This window comes from Salmo salar, unplaced genomic scaffold (genome assembly GCF_905237065.1).
Source record: "Salmo salar unplaced genomic scaffold, Ssal_v3.1, whole genome shotgun sequence".
NCBI classification, from domain to species: domain Eukaryota; kingdom Metazoa; phylum Chordata; class Actinopteri; order Salmoniformes; family Salmonidae; genus Salmo; species Salmo salar.
This window is the reverse complement of record NW_025549009.1, coordinates 172756-197500: the sequence shown is the minus strand read 5'-3', so window position 1 is coordinate 197500 and position 24745 is coordinate 172756. Positions and strand designations below refer to the sequence as shown.

Below are 24745 nucleotides of genomic sequence, written 5' to 3'. Positions count from 1 at the left end.
CTGCTACGCTAGCTCCATCCTGTTACTGTATTGTTATAGACCCAGGTACAGTCAGAGTCCTGCTACGCTAGCTCCATCCTGTTACTGTATTGTTACAGACCCAGGTACAGTCAGAGTCCTGCTACGCTAGCTCCATCCTGTTACTGTATTGTTACAGACCCAGGTACAGTCAGAGTCCTGCTACGCTAGCTCCATCCTGTTACTGTATTGTTATAGACCCAGGTACAGTCAGAGAGTCCTGCTACGCTAGCTCCATCCTGTTACTGTATTGTTACAGACCCAGGTACAGTCAGAGTCCTGCTACGCTAGCTCCATCCTGTTACTGTATTGTTACAGACCCAGGTACAGTCAGAGTCCTGCTACGCTAGCTCCATCCTGTTACTGTATTGTTATAGACCCAGGTACAGTCAGAGTCCTGCTACGCTAGCTCCATCCTGTTACTGTATTGTTACAGACCCAGGTACAGTCAGAGTCCTGCTACGCTAGCTCCATCCTGTTACTGTATTGTTATAGACCCAGGTACAGTCAGAGTCCTGCTACGCTAGCTCCATCCTGTTACTGTATTGTTACAGACCCAGGTACAGTCAGAGTCCTGCTACGCTAGCTCCATCCTGTTACTGTATTGTTACAGACCCAGGTACAGTCAGAGTCCTGCTACGCTAGCTCCATCCTGTTACTGTATTGTTACAGACCCAGGTACAGTCAGAGTCCTGCTACGCTAGCTCCATCCTGTTACTGTATTGTTATAGACCCAGGTACAGTCAGAGTCCTGCTACGCTAGCTCCATCCTGTTACTGTATTGTTACAGACCCAGGTACAGTCAGAGTCCTGCTACGCTAGCTCCATCCTGTTACTGTATTGTTATAGACCCAGGTACAGTCAGAGTCCTGCTACGCTAGCTCCATCCTGTTACTGTATTGTTATAGACCCAGGTACAGTCAGAGTCCTGCTACGCTAGCTCCATCCTGTTACTGTATTGTTACAGACCCAGGTACAGTCAGAGTCCTGCTACGCTAGCTCCATCCTGTTACTGTATTGTTACAGACCCAGGTACAGTCAGCAGAGTCCTGCTACGCTAGCTCCATCCTGTTACTGTATTGTTATAGACCCAGGTACAGTCAGCGAGTCCTGCTACGCTAGCTCCATCCTGTTACTGTATTGTTATAGACCCAGGTACAGTCAGAGTCCTGCTACGCTAGCTCCATCCTGTTACTGTATTGTTACAGACCCAGGTACAGTCAGAGAGTCCTGCTACGCTAGCTCCATCCTGTTACTGTATTGTTACAGACCCAGGTACAGTCAGAGAGTCCTGCTACGCTAGCTCCATCCTGTTACTGTATTGTTATAGACCCAGGTACAGTCAGAGTCCTGCTACGCTAGCTCCATCCTGTTACTGTATTGTTACAGACCCAGGTACAGTCAGAGTCCTGCTACGCTAGCTCCATCCTGTTACTGTATTGTTACAGACCCAGGTACAGTCAGAGAGTCCTGCTACGCTAGCTCCATCCTGTTACTGTATTGTTACAGACCCAGGTACAGTCAGAGTCCTGCTACGCTAGCTCCATCCTGTTACTGTATTGTTATAGACCCAGGTACAGTCAGAGTCCTGCTACGCTAGCTCCATCCTGTTACTGTATTGTTACAGACCCAGGTACAGTCAGAGTCCTGCTACGCTAGCTCCATCCTGTTACTGTATTGTTACAGACCCAGGTACAGTCAGCAGAGTCCTGCTACGCTAGCTCCATCCTGTTACTGTATTGTTACAGACCCAGGTACAGTCAGAGTCCTGCTACGCTAGCTCCATCCTGTTACTGTATTGTTACAGACCCAGGTACAGTCAGAGTCCTGCTACGCTAGCTCCATCCTGTTACTGTATTGTTATAGACCCAGGTACAGTCAGAGATCCTGCTACGCTAGCTCCATCCTGTTACTGTATTGTTATAGACCCAGGTACAGTCAGAGTCCTGCTACGCTAGCTCCATCCTGTTACTGTATTGTTACAGACCCAGGTACAGTCAGAGTCCTGCTACGCTAGCTCCATCCTGTTACTGTATTGTTACAGACCCAGGTACAGTCAGCAGAGTCCTGCTACGCTAGCTCCATCCTGTTACTGTATTGTTACAGACCCAGGTACAGTCAGAGTCCTGCTACGCTAGCTCCATCCTGTTACTGTATTGTTACAGACCCAGGTACAGTCAGAGTCCTGCTACGCTAGCTCCATCCTGTTACTGTATTGTTACAGACCCAGGTACAGTCAGAGTCCTGCTACGCTAGCTCCATCCTGTTACTGTATTGTTATAGACCCAGGTACAGTCAGCAGAGTCCTGCTACGCTAGCTCCATCCTGTTACTGTATTGTTACAGACCCAGGTACAGTCAGAGTCCTGCTACGCTAGCTCCATCCTGTTACTGTATTGTTATAGACCCAGGTACAGTCAGAGTCCTGCTACGCTAGCTCCGTCCTGTTACTGTATTGTTATAGACCCAGGTACAGTCAGCAGAGTCCTGCTACGCTAGCTCCGTCCTGTTACTGTATTGTTACAGACCCAGGTACAGTCAGAGTCCTGCTACGCTAGCTCCATCCTGTTACTGTATTGTTACAGACCCAGGTACAGTCAGAGTCCTGCTACGCTAGCTCCATCCTGTTACTGTATTGTTACAGACCCAGGTACAGTCAGAGTCCTGCTACGCTAGCTCCATCCTGTTACTGTATTGTTACAGACCCAGGTACAGTCAGAGTCCTGCTACGCTAGCTCCATCCTGTTACTGTATTGTTACAGACCCAGGTACAGTCAGAGTCCTGCTACGCTAGCTCCATCCTGTTACTGTATTGTTACAGACCCAGGTACAGTCAGAGTCCTGCTACGCTAGCTCCATCCTGTTACTGTATTGTTACAGACCCAGGTACAGTCAGCAGAGTCCTGCTACGCTAGCTCCATCCTGTTACTGTATTGTTACAGACCCAGGTACAGTCAGAGAGTCCTGCTACGCTAGCTCCATCCTGTTACTGTATTGTTACAGACCCAGGTACAGTCAGCAGAGTCCTGCTACGCTAGCTCCATCCTGTTACTGTATTGTTACAGACCCAGGTACAGTCAGCAGAGTCCTGCTACGCTAGCTCCATCCTGTTACTGTATTGTTACAGACCCAGGTACAGTCAGCAGAGTCCTGCTACGCTAGCTCCATCCTGTTACTGTATTGTTACAGACCCAGGTACAGTCAGAGAGTCCTGCTACGCTAGCTCCATCCTGTTACTGTATTGTTACAGACCCAGGTACAGTCAGCAGAGTCCTGCTACGCTAGCTCCATCCTGTTACTGTATTGTTACAGACCCAGGTACAGTCAGAGTCCTGCTACGCTAGCTCCATCCTGTTACTGTATTGTTACAGACCCAGGTACAGTCAGAGTCCTGCTACGCTAGCTCCATCCTGTTACTGTATTGTTATAGACCCAGGTACAGTCAGAGTCCTGCTACGCTAGCTCCATCCTGTTACTGTATTGTTACAGACCCAGGTACAGTCAGCAGATTCCTGCTACGCTAGCTCCATCCTGTTACTGTATTGTTACAGACCCAGGTACAGTCAGAGTCCTGCTACGCTAGCTCCATCCTGTTACTGTATTGTTACAGACCCAGGTACAGTCAGCAGAGTCCTGCTACGCTAGCTCCATCCTGTTACTGTATTGTTATAGACCCAGGTACAGTCAGAGTCCTGCTACGCTAGCTCCATCCTGTTACTGTATTGTTACAGACCCAGGTACAGTCAGAGTCCTGCTACGCTAGCTCCATCCTGTTACTGTATTGTTATAGACCCAGGTACAGTCAGAGTCCTGCTACGCTAGCTCCATCCTGTTACTGTATTGTTACAGACCCAGGTACAGTCAGAGTCCTGCTACGCTAGCTCCATCCTGTTACTGTATTGTTACAGACCCAGGTACAGTCAGAGTCCTGCTACGCTAGCTCCATCCTGTTACTGTATTGTTACAGACCCAGGTACAGTCAGAGTCCTGCTACGCTAGCTCCATCCTGTTACTGTATTGTTACAGACCCAGGTACAGTCAGAGTCCTGCTACGCTAGCTCCATCCTGTTACTGTATTGTTACAGACCCAGGTACAGTCAGCAGAGTCCTGCTACGCTAGCTCCATCCTGTTACTGTATTGTTACAGACCCAGGTACAGTCAGCAGAGTCCTGCTACGCTAGCTCCATCCTGTTACTGTATTGTTACAGACCCAGGTACAGTCAGCAGAGTCCTGCTACGCTAGCTCCATCCTGTTACTGTATTGTTACAGACCCAGGTACAGTCAGAGTCCTGCTACGCTAGCTCCATCCTGTTACTGTATTGTTACAGACCCAGGTACAGTCAGCAAGTCCTGCTACGCTAGCTCCATCCTGTTACTGTATTGTTACAGACCCAGGTACAGTCAGAGTCCTGCTACGCTAGCTCCATCCTGTTACTGTATTGTTACAGACCCAGGTACAGTCAGCAGAGTCCTGCTACGCTAGCTCCATCCTGTTACTGTATTGTTACAGACCCAGGTACAGTCAGAGTCCTGCTACGCTAGCTCCATCCTGTTACTGTATTGTTACAGACCCAGGTACAGTCAGAGTCCTGCTACGCTAGCTCCATCCTGTTACTGTATTGTTACAGACCCAGGTACAGTCAGCAAGTCCTGCTACGCTAGCTCCATCCTGTTACTGTATTGTTACAGACCCAGGTACAGTCAGGAGTCCTGCTACGCTAGCTCCATCCTGTTACTGTATTGTTACAGACCCAGGTACAGTCAGAGTCCTGCTACGCTAGCTCCATCCTGTTACTGTATTGTTACAGACCCAGGTACAGTCAGCAGAGTCCTGCTACGCTAGCTCCATCCTGTTACTGTATTGTTACAGACCCAGGTACAGTCAGCAGAGTCCTGCTACGCTAGCTCCATCCTGTTACTGTATTGTTACAGACCCAGGTACAGTCAGAGTCCTGCTACGCTAGCTCCATCCTGTTACTGTATTGTTACAGACCCAGGTACAGTCAGAGTCCTGCTACGCTAGCTCCATCCTGTTACTGTATTGTTACAGACCCAGGTACAGTCAGAGTCCTGCTACGCTAGCTCCATCCTGTTACTGTATTGTTACAGACCCAGGTACAGTCAGCGAGTCCTGCTACGCTAGCTCCATCCTGTTACTGTATTGTTATAGACCCAGGTACAGTCAGCGAGTCCTGCTACGCTAGCTCCATCCTGTTACTGTATTGTTACAGACCCAGGTACAGTCAGCAGAGTCCTGCTACGCTAGCTCCATCCTGTTACTGTATTGTTACAGACCCAGGTACAGTCAGAGTCCTGCTACGCTAGCTCCATCCTGTTACTGTATTGTTACAGACCCAGGTACAGTCAGAGAGTCCTGCTACGCTAGCTCCATCCTGTTACTGTATTGTTACAGACCCAGGTACAGTCAGCGAGTCCTGCTACGCTAGCTCCATCCTGTTACTGTATTGTTACAGACCCAGGTACAGTCAGCAGAGTCCTGCTACGCTAGCTCCATCCTGTTACTGTATTGTTACAGACCCAGGTACAGTCAGCAGAGTCCTGCTACGCTAGCTCCATCCTGTTACTGTATTGTTACAGACCCAGGTACAGTCAGAGTCCTGCTACGCTAGCTCCATCCTGTTACTGTATTGTTACAGACCCAGGTACAGTCAGGAGTCCTGCTACGCTAGCTCCATCCTGTTACTGTATTGTTACAGACCCAGGTACAGTCAGAGAGTCCTGCTACGCTAGCTCCATCCTGTTACTGTATTGTTACAGACCCAGGTACAGTCAGAGTCCTGCTACGCTAGCTCCATCCTGTTACTGTATTGTTACAGACCCAGGTACAGTCAGAGTCCTGCTACGCTAGCTCCATCCTGTTACTGTATTGTTACAGACCCAGGTACAGTCAGAGTCCTGCTACGCTAGCTCCATCCTGTTACTGTATTGTTACAGACCCAGGTACAGTCAGAGTCCTGCTACGCTAGCTCCATCCTGTTACTGTATTGTTACAGACCCAGGTACAGTCAGCAGAGTCCTGCTACGCTAGCTCCATCCTGTTACTGTATTGTTACAGACCCAGGTACAGTCAGCAGGTCCTGCTACGCTAGCTCCATCCTGTTACTGTATTGTTACAGACCCAGGTACAGTCAGAGTCCTGCTACGCTAGCTCCATCCTGTTACTGTATTGTTACAGACCCAGGTACAGTCAGCAGAGTCCTGCTACGCTAGCTCCATCCTGTTACTGTATTGTTATAGACCCAGGTACAGTCAGAGTCCTGCTACGCTAGCTCCATCCTGTTACTGTATTGTTACAGACCCAGGTACAGTCAGCAGAGTCCTGCTACGCTAGCTCCATCCTGTTACTGTATTGTTACAGACCCAGGTACAGTCAGAGTCCTGCTACGCTAGCTCCATCCTGTTACTGTATTGTTACAGACCCAGGTACAGTCAGAGTCCTGCTACGCTAGCTCCATCCTGTTACTGTATTGTTACAGACCCAGGTACAGTCAGGAGTCCTGCTACGCTAGCTCCATCCTGTTACTGTATTGTTACAGACCCAGGTACAGTCAGAGTCCTGCTACGCTAGCTCCATCCTGTTACTGTATTGTTACAGACCCAGGTACAGTCAGCGAGTCCTGCTACGCTAGCTCCATCCTGTTACTGTATTGTTACAGACCCAGGTACAGTCAGGAGTCCTGCTACGCTAGCTCCATCCTGTTACTGTATTGTTACAGACCCAGGTACAGTCAGAGTCCTGCTACGCTAGCTCCATCCTGTTACTGTATTGTTACAGACCCAGGTACAGTCAGGAGTCCTGCTACGCTAGCTCCATCCTGTTACTGTATTGTTACAGACCCAGGTACAGTCAGCAGAGTCCTGCTACGCTAGCTCCATCCTGTTACTGTATTGTTACAGACCCAGGTACAGTCAGCAGAGTCCTGCTACGCTAGCTCCATCCTGTTACTGTATTGTTACAGACCCAGGTACAGTCAGCAGAGTCCTGCTACGCTAGCTCCATCCTGTTACTGTATTGTTACAGACCCAGGTACAGTCAGAGTCCTGCTACGCTAGCTCCATCCTGTTACTGTATTGTTACAGACCCAGGTACAGTCAGAGTCCTGCTACGCTAGCTCCATCCTGTTACTGTATTGTTACAGACCCAGGTACAGTCAGAGTCCTGCTACGCTAGCTCCATCCTGTTACTGTATTGTTACAGACCCAGGTACAGTCAGAGTCCTGCTACGCTAGCTCCATCCTGTTACTGTATTGTTACAGACCCAGGTACAGTCAGAGTCCTGCTACGCTAGCTCCATCCTGTTACTGTATTGTTACAGACCCAGGTACAGTCAGAGTCCTGCTACGCTAGCTCCATCCTGTTACTGTATTGTTACAGACCCAGGTACAGTCAGAGTCCTGCTACGCTAGCTCCATCCTGTTACTGTATTGTTACAGACCCAGGTACAGTCAGGAGTCCTGCTACGCTAGCTCCATCCTGTTACTGTATTGTTACAGACCCAGGTACAGTCAGAGTCCTGCTACGCTAGCTCCATCCTGTTACTGTATTGTTACAGACCCAGGTACAGTCAGAGTCCTGCTACGCTAGCTCCATCCTGTTACTGTATTGTTACAGACCCAGGTACAGTCAGAGTCCTGCTACGCTAGCTCCATCCTGTTACTGTATTGTTACAGACCCAGGTACAGTCAGGAGTCCTGCTACGCTAGCTCCATCCTGTTACTGTATTGTTACAGACCCAGGTACAGTCAGAGATCCTGCTACGCTAGCTCCATCCTGTTACTGTATTGTTACAGACCCAGGTACAGTCAGAGTCCTGCTACGCTAGCTCCATCCTGTTACTGTATTGTTACAGACCCAGGTACAGTCAGCAGAGTCCTGCTACGCTAGCTCCATCCTGTTACTGTATTGTTACAGACCCAGGTACAGTCAGGAGTCCTGCTACGCTAGCTCCATCCTGTTACTGTATTGTTACAGACCCAGGTACAGTCAGGAGTCCTGCTACGCTAGCTCCATCCTGTTATGTATTGTTACAGACCCAGGTACAGTCAGAGTCCTGCTACGCTAGCTCCATCCTGTTACTGTATTGTTACAGACCCAGGTACAGTCAGAGTCCTGCTACGCTAGCTCCATCCTGTTACTGTATTGTTATAGACCCAGGTACAGTCAGAGTCCTGCTACGCTAGCTCCATCCTGTTACTGTATTGTTACAGACCCAGGTACAGTCAGAGTCCTGCTACGCTAGCTCCATCCTGTTACTGTATTGTTACAGACCCAGGTACAGTCAGAGTCCTGCTACGCTAGCTCCATCCTGTTACTGTATTGTTACAGACCCAGGTACAGTCAGAGTCCTGCTACGCTAGCTCCATCCTGTTACTGTATTGTTACAGACCCAGGTACAGTCAGAGTCCTGCTACGCTAGCTCCATCCTGTTACTGTATTGTTACAGACCCAGGTACAGTCAGAGTCCTGCTACGCTAGCTCCATGCTGTTACTGTATTGTTACAGACCCAGGTACAGTCAGAGTCCTGCTACGCTAGCTCCATCCTGTTACTGTATTGTTACAGACCCAGGTACAGTCAGAGTCCTGCTACGCTAGCTCCATCCTGTTACTGTATTGTTACAGACCCAGGTACAGTCAGCAGAGTCCTGCTACGCTAGCTCCATCCTGTTACTGTATTGTTACAGACCCAGGTACAGTCAGCAGTCCTGCTACGCTAGCTCCATCCTGTTACTGTATTGTTACAGACCCAGGTACAGTCAGAGTCCTGCTACGCTAGCTCCATCCTGTTACTGTATTGTTACAGACCCAGGTACAGTCAGAGTCCTGCTACGCTAGCTCCATCCTGTTACTGTATTGTTACAGACCCAGGTACAGTCAGAGAGTCCTGCTACGCTAGCTCCATCCTGTTACTGTATTGTTACAGACCCAGGTACAGTCAGCAGAGTCCTGCTACGCTAGCTCCATCCTGTTACTGTATTGTTACAGACCCAGGTACAGTCAGAGTCCTGCTACGCTAGCTCCATCCTGTTACTGTATTGTTACAGACCCAGGTACAGTCAGAGTCCTGCTACGCTAGCTCCATCCTGTTACTGTATTGTTACAGACCCAGGTACAGTCAGAGTCCTGCTACGCTAGCTCCATCCTGTTACTGTATTGTTATAGACCCAGGTACAGTCAGAGTCCTGCTACGCTAGCTCCATCCTGTTACTGTATTGTTACAGACCCAGGTACAGTCAGCAGAGTCCTGCTACGCTAGCTCCATCCTGTTACTGTATTGTTACAGACCCAGGTACAGTCAGAGTCCTGCTACGCTAGCTCCATCCTGTTACTGTATTGTTACAGACCCAGGTACAGTCAGAGTCCTGCTACGCTAGCTCCATCCTGTTACTGTATTGTTACAGACCCAGGTACAGTCAGAGTCCTGCTACGCTAGCTCCATCCTGTTACTGTATTGTTACAGACCCAGGTACAGTCAGCAGAGTCCTGCTACGCTAGCTCCATCCTGTTACTGTATTGTTACAGACCCAGGTACAGTCAGCAGAGTCCTGCTACGCTAGCTCCATCCTGTTACTGTATTGTTACAGACCCAGGTACAGTCAGAGTCCTGCTACGCTAGCTCCATCCTGTTACTGTATTGTTACAGACCCAGGTACAGTCAGAGTCCTGCTACGCTAGCTCCATCCTGTTACTGTATTGTTACAGACCCAGGTACAGTCAGAGTCCTGCTACGCTAGCTCCATCCTGTTACTGTATTGTTACAGACCCAGGTACAGTCAGCAGTCCTGCTACGCTAGCTCCATCCTGTTACTGTATTGTTACAGACCCAGGTACAGTCAGCAGAGTCCTGCTACGCTAGCTCCATCCTGTTACTGTATTGTTACAGACCCAGGTACAGTCAGAGTCCTGCTACGCTAGCTCCATCCTGTTACTGTATTGTTACAGACCCAGGTACAGTCAGAGTCCTGCTACGCTAGCTCCATCCTGTTACTGTATTGTTATAGACCCAGGTACAGTCAGCGAGTCCTGCTACGCTAGCTCCATCCTGTTACTGTATTGTTATAGACCCAGGTACAGTCAGCGAGTCCTGCTACGCTAGCTCCATCCTGTTACTGTATTGTTACAGACCCAGGTACAGTCAGAGTCCTGCTACGCTAGCTCCATCCTGTTACTGTATTGTTACAGACCCAGGTACAGTCAGCAGAGTCCTGCTACGCTAGCTCCATCCTGTTACTGTATTGTTACAGACCCAGGTACAGTCAGAGTCCTGCTACGCTAGCTCCATCCTGTTACTGTATTGTTACAGACCCAGGTACAGTCAGAGTCCTGCTACGCTAGCTCCATCCTGTTACTGTATTGTTACAGACCCAGGTACAGTCAGCAGAGTCCTGCTACGCTAGCTCCATCCTGTTACTGTATTGTTATAGACCCAGGTACAGTCAGAGTCCTGCTACGCTAGCTCCATCCTGTTACTGTATTGTTACAGACCCAGGTACAGTCAGAAGTCCTGCTACGCTAGCTCCATCCTGTTACTGTATTGTTATAGACCCAGGTACAGTCAGCAGAGTCCTGCTACGCTAGCTCCATCCTGTTACTGTATTGTTACAGACCCAGGTACAGTCAGAGTCCTGCTACGCTAGCTCCATCCTGTTACTGTATTGTTATAGACCCAGGTACAGTCAGCGAGTCCTGCTACGCTAGCTCCATCCTGTTACTGTATTGTTACAGACCCAGGTACAGTCAGCAGAGTCCTGCTACGCTAGCTCCATCCTGTTACTGTATTGTTACAGACCCAGGTACAGTCAGCAGTCCTGCTACGCTAGCTCCATCCTGTTACTGTATTGTTACAGACCCAGGTACAGTCAGAGTCCTGCTACGCTAGCTCCATCCTGTTACTGTATTGTTACAGACCCAGGTACAGTCAGCAGAGTCCTGCTACGCTAGCTCCATCCTGTTACTGTATTGTTACAGACCCAGGTACAGTCAGAGTCCTGCTACGCTAGCTCCATCCTGTTACTGTATTGTTACAGACCCAGGTACAGTCAGGAGTCCTGCTACGCTAGCTCCATCCTGTTACTGTATTGTTACAGACCCAGGTACAGTCAGGAGTCCTGCTACGCTAGCTCCATCCTGTTACTGTATTGTTACAGACCCAGGTACAGTCAGAGAGTCCTGCTACGCTAGCTCCATCCTGTTACTGTATTGTTACAGACCCAGGTACAGTCAGCAGAGTCCTGCTACGCTAGCTCCATCCTGTTACTGTATTGTTACAGACCCAGGTACAGTCAGCAGAGTCCTGCTACGCTAGCTCCATCCTGTTACTGTATTGTTACAGACCCAGGTACAGTCAGAGTCCTGCTACGCTAGCTCCATCCTGTTACTGTATTGTTACAGACCCAGGTACAGTCAGAGTCCTGCTACGCTAGCTCCATCCTGTTACTGTATTGTTACAGACCCAGGTACAGTCAGAGTCCTGCTACGCTAGCTCCATCCTGTTACTGTATTGTTACAGACCCAGGTACAGTCAGAGTCCTGCTACGCTAGCTCCATCCTGTTACTGTATTGTTATAGACCCAGGTACAGTCAGAGTCCTGCTACGCTAGCTCCATCCTGTTACTGTATTGTTACAGACCCAGGTACAGTCAGCAGTCCTGCTACGCTAGCTCCATCCTGTTACTGTATTGTTACAGACCCAGGTACAGTCAGCAGAGTCCTGCTACGCTAGCTCCATCCTGTTACTGTATTGTTACAGACCCAGGTACAGTCAGAGTCCTGCTACGCTAGCTCCATCCTGTTACTGTATTGTTACAGACCCAGGTACAGTCAGAGTCCTGCTACGCTAGCTCCATCCTGTTACTGTATTGTTACAGACCCAGGTACAGTCAGCGAGTCCTGCTACGCTAGCTCCATCCTGTTACTGTATTGTTACAGACCCAGGTACAGTCAGAGTCCTGCTACGCTAGCTCCATCCTGTTACTGTATTGTTACAGACCCAGGTACAGTCAGAGTCCTGCTACGCTAGCTCCATCCTGTTACTGTATTGTTACAGACCCAGGTACAGTCAGAGAGTCCTGCTACGCTAGCTCCATCCTGTTACTGTATTGTTACAGACCCAGGTACAGTCAGAGTCCTGCTACGCTAGCTCCATCCTGTTACTGTATTGTTACAGACCCAGGTACAGTCAGAGTCCTGCTACGCTAGCTCCATCCTGTTACTGTATTGTTACAGACCCAGGTACAGTCAGCAGAGTCCTGCTACGCTAGCTCCATCCTGTTACTGTATTGTTATAGACCCAGGTCAGCGTCAGAGTCCTGCTACGCTAGCTCCATCCTGTTACTGTATTGTTATAGACCCAGGTACAGTCAGAGTCCTGCTACGCTAGCTCCATCCTGTTACTGTATTGTTACAGACCCAGGTACAGTCAGCAGAGTCCTGCTACGCTAGCTCCATCCTGTTACTGTATTGTTACAGACCCAGGTACAGTCAGCAAGTCCTGCTACGCTAGCTCCATCCTGTTACTGTATTGTTACAGACCCAGGTACAGTCAGAGTCCTGCTACGCTAGCTCCATCCTGTTACTGTATTGTTACAGACCCAGGTACAGTCAGCGAGTCCTGCTACGCTAGCTCCATCCTGTTACTGTATTGTTACAGACCCAGGTACAGTCAGAGGTCCTGCTACGCTAGCTCCATCCTGTTACTGTATTGTTACAGACCCAGGTACAGTCAGAGTCCTGCTACGCTAGCTCCATCCTGTTACTGTATTGTTACAGACCCAGGTACAGTCAGAGTCCTGCTACGCTAGCTCCGTCCTGTTACTGTATTGTTACAGACCCAGGTACAGTCAGAGAGTCCTGCTACGCTAGCTCCATCCTGTTACTGTATTGTTACAGACCCAGGTACAGTCAGAGTCCTGCTACGCTAGCTCCATCCTGTTACTGTATTGTTACAGACCCAGGTACAGTCAGAAGTCCTGCTACGCTAGCTCCATCCTGTTACTGTATTGTTACAGACCCAGGTACAGTCAGCAGAGTCCTGCTACGCTAGCTCCATCCTGTTACTGTATTGTTACAGACCCAGGTACAGTCAGAGTCCTGCTACGCTAGCTCCATCCTGTTACTGTATTGTTACAGACCCAGGTACAGTCAGAGTCCTGCTACGCTAGCTCCATCCTGTTACTGTATTGTTACAGACCCAGGTACAGTCAGAGTCCTGCTACGCTAGCTCCATCCTGTTACTGTATTGTTACAGACCCAGGTACAGTCAGAGTCCTGCTACGCTAGCTCCATCCTGTTACTGTATTGTTACAGACCCAGGTACAGTCAGAGTCCTGCTACGCTAGCTCCGTCCTGTTACTGTATTGTTACAGACCCAGGTACAGTCAGAGTCCTGCTACGCTAGCTCCATCCTGTTACTGTATTGTTACAGACCCAGGTACAGTCAGAGTCCTGCTACGCTAGCTCCATCCTGTTACTGTATTGTTACAGACCCAGGTACAGTCAGAGTCCTGCTACGCTAGCTCCATCCTGTTACTGTATTGTTACAGACCCAGGTACAGTCAGCAGAGTCCTGCTACGCTAGCTCCATCCTGTTACTGTATTGTTACAGACCCAGGTACAGTCAGAGTCCTGCTACGCTAGCTCCATCCTGTTACTGTATTGTTACAGACCCAGGTACAGTCAGAAGTCCTGCTACGCTAGCTCCATCCTGTTACTGTATTGTTACAGACCCAGGTACAGTCAGCAGAGTCCTGCTACGCTAGCTCCATCCTGTTACTGTATTGTTACAGACCCAGGTACAGTCAGCAGAGTCCTGCTACGCTAGCTCCATCCTGTTACTGTATTGTTACAGACCCAGGTACAGTCAGAGTCCTGCTACGCTAGCTCCATCCTGTTACTGTATTGTTACAGACCCAGGTACAGTCAGAGTCCTGCTACGCTAGCTCCATCCTGTTACTGTATTGTTACAGACCCAGGTACAGTCAGGAGTCCTGCTACGCTAGCTCCATCCTGTTACTGTATTGTTACAGACCCAGGTACAGTCAGAGTCCTGCTACGCTAGCTCCATCCTGTTACTGTATTGTTACAGACCCAGGTACAGTCAGAGTCCTGCTACGCTAGCTCCATCCTGTTACTGTATTGTTACAGACCCAGGTACAGTCAGCAGAGTCCTGCTACGCTAGCTCCATCCTGTTACTGTATTGTTACAGACCCAGGTACAGTCAGCAGAGTCCTGCTACGCTAGCTCCATCCTGTTACTGTATTGTTACAGACCCAGGTACAGTCAGCAGAGTCCTGCTACGCTAGCTCCATCCTGTTACTGTATTGTTACAGACCCAGGTACAGTCAGAGTCCTGCTACGCTAGCTCCATCCTGTTACTGTATTGTTACAGACCCAGGTACAGTCAGAGTCCTGCTACGCTAGCTCCATCCTGTTACTGTATTGTTACAGACCCAGGTACAGTCAGCGAGTCCTGCTACGCTAGCTCCATCCTGTTACTGTATTGTTACAGACCCAGGTACAGTCAGCAGAGTCCTGCTACGCTAGCTCCATCCTGTTACTGTATTGTTACAGACCCAGGTACAGTCAGCGAGTCCTGCTACGCTAGCTCCATCCTGTTACTGTATTGTTACAGACCCAGGTACAGTCAGCAGAGTCCTGCTACGCTAGCTCCATCCTGTTACTGTATTGTTACAGACCCAGGTACAGTCAGCAGAGTCCTGCTACGCTAGCTCCATCCTGTTACTGTATTGTTACAGACCCAGGTACAGTCAGCGAGTCCTGCTACGCTAGCTCCATCCTGTTACTGTATTGTTACAGACCCAGGTACAGTCAGAGTCCTGCTACGCTAGCTCCATCCTGTTACTGTATTGTTACAGACCCAGGTACAGTCAGCAGAGTCCTGCTACGCTAGCTCCATCCTGTTACTGTATTGTTACAGACCCAGGTACAGTCAGCAGAGTCCTGCTACGCTAGCTCCATCCTGTTACTGTATTGTTACAGACCCAGGTACAGTCAGCAGAGTCCTGCTACGCTAGCTCCATCCTGTTACTGTATTGTTACAGACCCAGGTACAGTCAGAGTCCTGCTACGCTAGCTCCATCCTGTTACTGTATTGTTACAGACCCAGGTACAGTCAGCAAGTCCTGCTACGCTAGCTCCATCCTGTTACTGTATTGTTACAGACCCAGGTACAGTCAGCAGAGTCCTGCTACGCTAGCTCCATCCTGTTACTGTATTGTTACAGACCCAGGTACAGTCAGCAGAGTCCTGCTACGCTAGCTCCATCCTGTTACTGTATTGTTACAGACCCAGGTACAGTCAGCAGAGTCCTGCTACGCTAGCTCCATCCTGTTACTGTATTGTTACAGACCCAGGTACAGTCAGAGTCCTGCTACGCTAGCTCCATCCTGTTACTGTATTGTTACAGACCCAGGTACAGTCAGCAGAGTCCTGCTACGCTAGCTCCATCCTGTTACTGTATTGTTACAGACCCAGGTACAGTCAGAGTCCTGCTACGCTAGCTCCATCCTGTTACTGTATTGTTACAGACCCAGGTACAGTCAGAGTCCTGCTACGCTAGCTCCATCCTGTTACTGTATTGTTACAGACCCAGGTACAGTCAGAGTCCTGCTACGCTAGCTCCATCCTGTTACTGTATTGTTACAGACCCAGGTACAGTCAGCAGAGTCCTGCTACGCTAGCTCCATCCTGTTACTGTATTGTTACAGACCCAGGTACAGTCAGCAGAGTCCTGCTACGCTAGCTCCATCCTGTTACTGTATTGTTACAGACCCAGGTACAGTCAGAGTCCTGCTACGCTAGCTCCATCCTGTTACTGTATTGTTACAGACCCAGGTACAGTCAGCAGAGTCCTGCTACGCTAGCTCCATCCTGTTACTGTATTGTTACAGACCCAGGTACAGTCAGAAGTCCTGCTACGCTAGCTCCATCCTGTTACTGTATTGTTACAGACCCAGGTACAGTCAGCAGAGTCCTGCTACGCTAGCTCCATCCTGTTACTGTATTGTTACAGACCCAGGTACAGTCAGCAGAGTCCTGCTACGCTAGCTCCATCCTGTTACTGTATTGTTACAGACCCAGGTACAGTCAGAGTCCTGCTACGCTAGCTCCATCCTGTTACTGTATTGTTACAGACCCAGGTACAGTCAGAGAGTCCTGCTACGCTAGCTCCATCCTGTTACTGTATTGTTACAGACCCAGGTACAGTCAGAGTCCTGCTACGCTAGCTCCATCCTGTTACTGTATTGTTACAGACCCAGGTACAGTCAGCAGAGTCCTGCTACGCTAGCTCCATCCTGTTACTGTATTGTTACAGACCCAGGTACAGTCAGCAGAGTCCTGCTACGCTAGCTCCATGCTGTTACTGTATTGTTACAGACCCAGGTACAGTCAGCAGAGTCCTGCTACGCTAGCTCCATCCTGTTACTGTATTGTTACAGACCCAGGTACAGTCAGCAGAGTCCTGCTACGCTAGCTCCATCCTGTTACTGTATTGTTATAGACCCAGGTACAGTCAGAGTCCTGCTACGCTAGCTCCATCCTGTTACTGTATTGTTACAGACCCAGGTACAGTCAGAGTCCTGCTACGCTAGCTCCATCCTGTTACTGTATTGTTACAGACCCAGGTACAGTCAGCAGAGTCCTGCTACGCTAGCTCCATGCTGTTACTGTATTGTTACAGACCCAGGTACAGTCAGCAGAGTCCTGCTACGCTAGCTCCATCCTGTTACTGTATTGTTATAGACCCAGGTACAGTCAGAGTCCTGCTACGCTAGCTCCATCCTGTTACTGTATTGTTACAGACCCAGGTACAGTCAGCAGAGTCCTGCTACGCTAGCTCCATCCTGTTACTGTATTGTTACAGACCCAGGTACAGTCAGAGTCCTGCTACGCTAGCTCCATCCTGTTACTGTATTGTTACAGACCCAGGTACAGTCAGCAGGGTCCTGCTACGCTAGCTCCATCCTGTTACTGTATTGTTATAGACCCAGGTACAGTCAGAGTCCTGCTACGCTAGCTCCATCCTGTTACTGTATTGTTACAGACCCAGGTACAGTCAGAGTCCTGCTACGCTAGCTCCATGCTGTTACTGTATTGTTACAGACCCAGGTACAGTCAGCAGAGTCCTGCTACGCTAGCTCCATCCTGTTACTGTATTGTTACAGACCCAGGTACAGTCAGTCCTGCTACGCTAGCTCCATCCTGTTACTGTATTGTTACAGACCCAGGTACAGTCAGCAGAGTCCTGCTACGCTAGCTCCATCCTGTTACTGTATTGTTACAGACCCAGGTACAGTCAGAGTCCTGCTACGCTAGCTCCATCCTGTTACTGTATTGTTACAGACCCAGGTACAGTCAGCAGAGTCCTGCTACGCTAGCTCCATCCTGTTACTGTATTGTTACAGACCCAGGTACAGTCAGCAGAGTCCTGCTACGCTAGCTCCATCCTGTTACTGTATTGTTATAGACCCAGGTACAGTCAGAGTCCTGCTACGCTAGCTCCATCCTGTTACTGTATTGTTACAGACCCAGGTACAGTCAGAGTCCTGCTACGCTAGCTCCATCCTGTTACTGTATTGTTACAGACCCAGGTACAGTCAGCAGAGTCCTGCTACGCTAGCTCCATCCTGTTACTGTATTGTTACAGACCCAGGTACAGTCAGTCCTGCTACGCTAGCTCCATGCTGTTACTGTATTGTTACAGACCCAGGTACAGTCAGAGTCCTGCTACGCTAGCTCCATCCTGTTACTGTATTGTTACAGACCCAGGTACAGTCAGAGTCCTGCTACGCTAGCTCCATCCTGTTACTGTATTGTTACAGACCCAGGTACAGTCAGCAGAGTCCTGCTACGCTAGCTCCGTCCTGTTACTGTATTGTTACAGACCCAGGTACAGTCAGCAGAGTCCTGCTACGCTAGCTCCATCCTGTTACTGTATTGTTACAGACCCAGGTACAGTCAGCAGAGTCCTGCTACGCTAGCTCCGTCCTGTTACTGTATTGTTACAGACCCAGGTACAGTCAGCAGAGTCCTGCTACGCTAGCTCCGTCCTGTTACTGTATTGTTATAGACCCAGGTACAGTCAGCAGAGTCCTGCTACGCTAGCTCCATCCTGTTACTGTATTGTTACAGACCCAGGTACAGTCAGAGTCCTGCTACGCTAGCTCCATCCTGTTACTGTATTGTTACAGACCCAGGTACAGTCAGAGTCCTGCTACGCTAGCTCCATCCTGTTACTGTATTGTTACAGACCCAGGTACAGTCAGCAGAGTCCTGCTACGCTAGCTCCATCCTGTTACTGTATTGTTACAGACCCAGGTACAGTCAGAGTCCTGCTACGCTAGCTCCATGCTGTTACTGTATTGTTACAGACCCAGGTACAGTCAGAGTCCTGCTACGCTAGCTCCATCCTGTTACTGTATTGTTACAGACCCAGGTACAGTCAGAGTCCTGCTACGCTAGCTCCATCCTGTTACTGTATTGTTACAGACCCAGGTACAGTCAGAGTCCTGCTACGCTAGCTCCATCCTGTTACTGTATTGTTACAGACCCAGGTACAGTCAGAGTCCTGCTACGCTAGCTCCATCCTGTTACTGTATTGTTACAGACCCAGGTACAGTCAGAGTCCTGCTACGCTAGCTCCATCCTGTTACTGTATTGTTACAGACCCAGGTACAGTCAGAGTCCTGCTACGCTAGCTCCATCCTGTTACTGTATTGTTACAGACCCAGGTACAGTCAGAGTCCTGCTACGCTAGCTCCATCCTGTTACTGTATTGTTACAGACCCAGGTACAGTCAGAGTCCTGCTACGCTAGCTCCATCCTGTTACTGTATTGTTATAGACCCAGGTACAGTCAGAGTCCTGCTACGCTAGCTCCATCCTGTTAATGTATTGTTATAGACCCAGGTACAGTCAGAGTCCTGCTACGCTAGCTCCATCCTGTTACTGTATTGTTACAGACCCAGGTACAGTCAGAGTCCTGCTACGCTAGCTCCATCCTGTTACTGTATTGTTACAGACCCAGGTACAGTCAGAGTCCTGCTACGTTAGCTCCATGCTGTTACTGTATTGTTATAGACCCAGGTACAGTCAGAGTCCTGCTACGCTAGCTCCATGCTGTTACTGTATTGTTACAGACCCAGGTACAGTCAGCAGAGTCCTGCTACGCTAGCTCCATCCTGTTACTGTATTGTTACAGACCCAGGTACAGTCAGAGTCCTGCTACGCTAGCTCCATCCTGTTACTGTATTGTTATAGACCCAGGTACAGTCAGCAGAGTCCTGCTACGCTAGCTCCATCCTGTTACTGTATTGTTACAGACCCAGGTACAGTCAGCAGAGTCCTGCTACGCTAGCTCCATCCTGTTACTGTATTGTTACAGACCCAGGTACAGTCAGAGTCCTGCTACGCTAGCTCCATCCTGTTACTGTATTGTTACAGACCCAGGTACAGTCAGAGTCCTGCTACGCTAGCTCCATGCTGTTACTGTATTGTTATAGACCCAGGTACAGTCAGCAGAGTCCTGCTACGCTAGCTCCATCCTGTTACTGTATTGTTACAGACCCAGGTACAGTCAGAGTCCTGCTACGCTAGCTCCATCCTGTTACTGTATTGTTACAGACCCAGGTACAGTCAGCAGAGTCCTGCTACGCTAGCTCCATCCTGTTACTGTATTGTTACAGACCCAGGTACAGTCAGCAGAGTCCTGCTACGCTAGCTCCATCCTGTTACTGTATTGTTATAGACCCAGGTACAGTCAGCAGAGTCCTGCTACGCTAGCTCCATGCTGTTACTGTATTGTTACAGACCCAGGTACAGTCAGCAGAGTCCTGCTACGCTAGCTCCATCCTGTTACTGTATTGTTATAGACCCAGGTACAGTCAGAGTCCTGCTACGCTAGCTCCATCCTGTTACTGTATTGTTACAGACCCAGGTACAGTCAGAGTCCTGCTACGCTAGCTCCATCCTGTTACTGTATTGTTATAGACCCAGGTACAGTCAGCAGAGTCCTGCTACGCTAGCTCCATCCTGTTACTGTATTGTTATAGACCCAGGTACAGTCAGAGTCCTGCTACGCTAGCTCCATCCTGTTACTGTATTGTTACAGACCCAGGTACAGTCAGAGTCCTGCTACGCTAGCTCCATCCTGTTACTGTATTGTTATAGACCCAGGTACAGTCAGAGTCCTGCTACGCTAGCTCCATCCTGTTACTGTATTGTTATAGACCCAGGTACAGTCAGAGTCCTGCTACGTTAGCTCAGAGAGCTAGGTTCAGCGTTGACGTGGTGAAACAAATCGCTCTCTCACTCTTTCAGAACGGTCCTTGTTGCTTGCTGCCATTTCCCGGGGGTTGCTGGGAAGGCTTGCGACGGTTTTTCCCTGCACGTGATTAAACCGACGGAACGAGGAAAGGAGAGGGAGGAGAACAGAGGGATATCAGAGATCGGAGAGAGGAGAAGAGAGGGAAAGAGAGGGAGGAGAAGAAAGGGAAAGAGAGGGAGGAGAAAAGAGGGAAAGAGAGGGATATCAGAGATCAGAGGGAGGAGAAGAGAGGGAAAGAGAGGGAGGAGAAGAGAGGGAAAGAGGGAGGAGAAGAGAGGGAAAGAGGGGGAGATCAGAGAACGGAGGGAGGAGAAGAGAGGGGAAGAGGAAGGAGGTTCCATCAGTAGTATAATAAGGTGCAGCTGCTCCAGTCTGTTCTAACCTGCAGCTGCTTCCTGTGTTACAGTTGAAACGGTGGGACTGAGCTACACCCAGCCAGCCATCACACCTCTCTCTCCCCCCTGGCCAGCCATCACCCCTCTCTCTCCCCCCTGGCCAGCCATCACACCTCTCTCTCCCCTGGCCAGCCATCACCCCTCTCTCTCCCCTGGCCAGCCATCACCCCCTCTCTCTCCCCTGGCCAACCATCACCCCTCTCTCTCCCCCTGGCCAACCATCACCCCTCTCTCTCCCCTGGCACGCCATCACCCCTCTCTCTCGCCCCTGGCCAGCCATCACACCTCTCTCCCCCTGGCCAGCCATCATACCTCTCTCTCCCCCTGGCCAGCCATCACCCCTCTCTCTCCCCCCTGGCACGCCATCACCCCTCTCTCTCTCCCCTGGCCAGCCATCACACCTCTCTCCCCCTGGCCAGCCATCATACCTCTCTCCCCCTGGCCAGCCATCATACCTCTCTCCCCCTGGCCAGCCATCATACCTCTCTCCCCCTGGCCAGCCATCATACCTCTCTCCCCCTGGTCAGCCATCAGACCTCTCTCCCCCTGGCCAGCCATCACACCTCTCTCTCCCCCTGGCCAGCCATCACCCCTCTCTCTCCCCCCTGGCCAGCCATCACCCCTCTCTCTCCCCTGGCACGCCATCACCCCTCTCTCTCCCCCTGGCCAGCCATCACACCTCTCTCCCCCTGGCCAGCCATCATACCTCTCTCTCCCCCTGGCCAGCCATCACCCCTCTCTCTCCCCTGGCACGCCATCACCCCTCTCTCTCCCCTGGCCAGCCATCATACCTCTCTCCCCCTGGCCAGCCATCATACCTCTCTCCCCCTGGCCAGCCATCATACCTCTCTCCCCCTGGCCAGCCATCATACCTCTCTCCCCCTGGTCAGCCATCAGACCTCTCTCCCCCCTGGCCAGCCATCACACCTCTCTCTCCCCCTGGCCAGCCATCACCCCTCTCTCTCCCCCCTGGCCAGCCATCACCCCTCTCTCTCCCCCTGGCCAACCATCACACCTCTCTCTCCCCTGGCCAGCCATCACACCTCTCTCTCCCCCTGGCCAGCCATCACCCCTCTCTCTCCCCCTGGCCAACCATCACACCTCTCTCTCCCCCTGGCCAACCATCACACCTCTCTCCCCCCTGGCCAACCATCACACCTCTCTCTCCCCCTGGCCAACCATCACACCTCTCTCTCCCCCCTGGCCAACCATCACCCCTCTCTCTCCCCTGGCCAGCCATCACCCCTCTCTCTCCCCCTGGCCAGCCATCACACCTCTCTCTCTCCCCTGGCCAGACTCTCCTCTCTCTCCCCCCTGACCAGACTCTCTCTCCCCCTCTCCTCTCTCTCCCCCTGACCAGACTCTCCTCTCCCCCTCCTCTCCTCTCTCTCCCCCTGACCAGACTCTCTCTCCCCCTCCTCTCCTCTCTCTCCCCCCTGACCAGACTCTCTCTCCCCCTCCTCTCCTCTCTCTCCCCCTGACCAGACTCTCCTTACCTCCCTCTCTCTCTCTCTCCACCCTGACCCGACTCTCTCTCCCCCTGACCAGACTCTCTCTCCCCCTCCTCTCTTCTCTCTCTCCCCCTGACCAGACTCTCCTTACCTCCCTCTCTCTCTCTCTCCCCCTGACCAGACTCTCCTTACCCCCCCTCTCTCTCTCTCTCCCCTGACCAGACTCTCCCTCCCTCCCTCTCTCTCCTTGGTGTCTCTCTGTTTGTCTCTGATATTCTGGTGTTTATAGTGAAGTATTCAGCTCTCCAGGGCCTTGTTCTGTGACGTCCCAAAGAGAAGGATGTTGACTTTATTTATATCAACCATGTTTCCTCTCTCTCTGTCTCTCTGTCTCTCTCTCTGTCTCTCTGTCTCTCTGTCTCTCTCTCTCTCTCTCGCTGTCTCTCTCTCTCTCTCTCTCTCTCTGTCTCTCTCTGTCTCTGTCTCTCTCTGTCTCTCTCTCTCTCTGTCTCTCTCTCTCTGTCTCTCTCTCTCTCTCTCTGTCTCTCTCTCTCTCTCTGTCTCTCTCTCTCTCTGTCTCTCTCTCTCTCTCTCTCGTCTCTCTCTCTCTCTCTCTCTGTCTCTCTCTCTCTCTCTCTCTCTCTCTCTCTCTCTCTCTCTGTCTCTCTGTCTCTCTGTCTCTCTCTGTCTCTCTCTCTCTGTGTGTGTGTGAGACCAGTTGACAGAGATGCAGGTGGAGAGCAGTTACTACAGTCCTCAGAAGATGAAGAGCAGGGAGGGACTCTGTCTGGAGCAGGAGGGCATCACCATGGAGGTACGACCCTTCTGTCTCCGCTCTGTTCATCATCATCACACAGAGGGACACACACAGAGGGACACACACTGAGAGACACACACAGAGGGACACACACAGAGGGACACACACTGAGGGACACGCACTGAGGGACACGCACTGAGGGACACGCACTGAGGGACACGCACTGAGGGACACACACAGAGGGACACACACAGAGGGACACACACTGAGGGACACGCACTGAGGGACACGCACTGAGGGACACGCACTGAGGGACACACACTGAGGGACACGCACTGAGGGACACACACAGAGGGACACACACTGAGGGACACGCACTGAGGGACACGCACTGAGGGACACACACAGAGGGACACACACTGAGGGACACGCACTGAGGGACACACACTGAGGGACACGCACTGAGGGACACACACTGAGGGACACGCACTGAGGGACACACACAGAGGGACACACACTGAGGGACACGCACTGAGGGACACACACAGAGGGACACACACTGAGGGACACGCACTGAGGGACACGCACTGAGGGACACGCACTGAGGGACACGCACTGAGGGACACACACAGAGGGACACACACTGAGGGACACGCACTGAGGGACACGCACTGAGGGACACGCACTGAGGGACACACACTGAGGGACACACACTGAGAGACACACACTGAGGGACACACACAGGGGCCCACAGGGTCAGTACTCTAACTCTCTGGAGCGAGAGGGAATCACTATCGAGGTAGGAACCCTTCTGTCCATAGAAATAGGATTACTAGAACAGGGATCCCCACTGAAGTCAATGTTATTTTCTATGTGTTCTATGTGTATGCTATTTAACCCCTTACACTGTATGGAGATGGCTCTAACAGAACAACTATAACATGTATATACATTATCATGGTATATAACAGGCTGTAATATCATATACATTATCATGATATATAACAGGCTGTAATATCATATACATTATCATGGTATATAACAGGCTGTAATATCATATACATTATCATGGTATATAACAGACTGGAATATCATATACATTATCATGGTATATAACAGGCTGTATATACATTATCATGGTATATAACAGACTGTAATATCATATACATTATCATGGTATATAACAGGCTGTAATATCATATACATTACCGTGGTATATAACAGGCTGTAATATCATATACATTATCATGGTATATAACAGACTGGAATATCGTATACATTATCATGGTATATAACAGGCTGTAATATCATATACATTACCGTGGTATATAACAGGCTGTAATATCATATACATTACCGTGGTATATAACAGGCTGTAATATCATATACATTATCATGGTATATAACAGACTGGAATATCATATACATTATCATGGTATATAACAGGCTGTAATATCATATACATTATCATGGTATATAACAGACTGTAATATCATATACATTACCATGGTATATAACAGACTGGAATATCATATACATTATCATGGTATATAACAGACTGGAATATCATATACATTATCATGGTATATAACAAGCTGTAATATCATATACATTATCATGGTATATAACAGACTGGAATATCATATACATTATCATGGTATATAACAGGCTGTAATATCATATACATTATCATGGTATATAACAGGCTGTAATATCATATACATTATCATGGTATATAACAGGCTGTAATATCATATAC

The 24745-nt window shown here is 49.9% G+C and overlaps 1 protein-coding gene across 2 annotated transcripts in view; it reads left to right on the top strand.

Moving 5' to 3' along the window:
* Positions 1-24745, top strand: part of LOC106595996 (vacuolar protein sorting-associated protein 13B) — a 206153-nt gene that overhangs the window by 120493 nt on the left and 60915 nt on the right. For both annotated transcript variants that reach the window (XM_045712949.1, XM_045712950.1), the window contains one exon: positions 22948-23043. In XM_045712949.1, coding sequence (XP_045568905.1) covers positions 22948-23043 — 96 coding nt within the window. The remainder of the gene's footprint in view (positions 1-22947; positions 23044-24745) is intronic.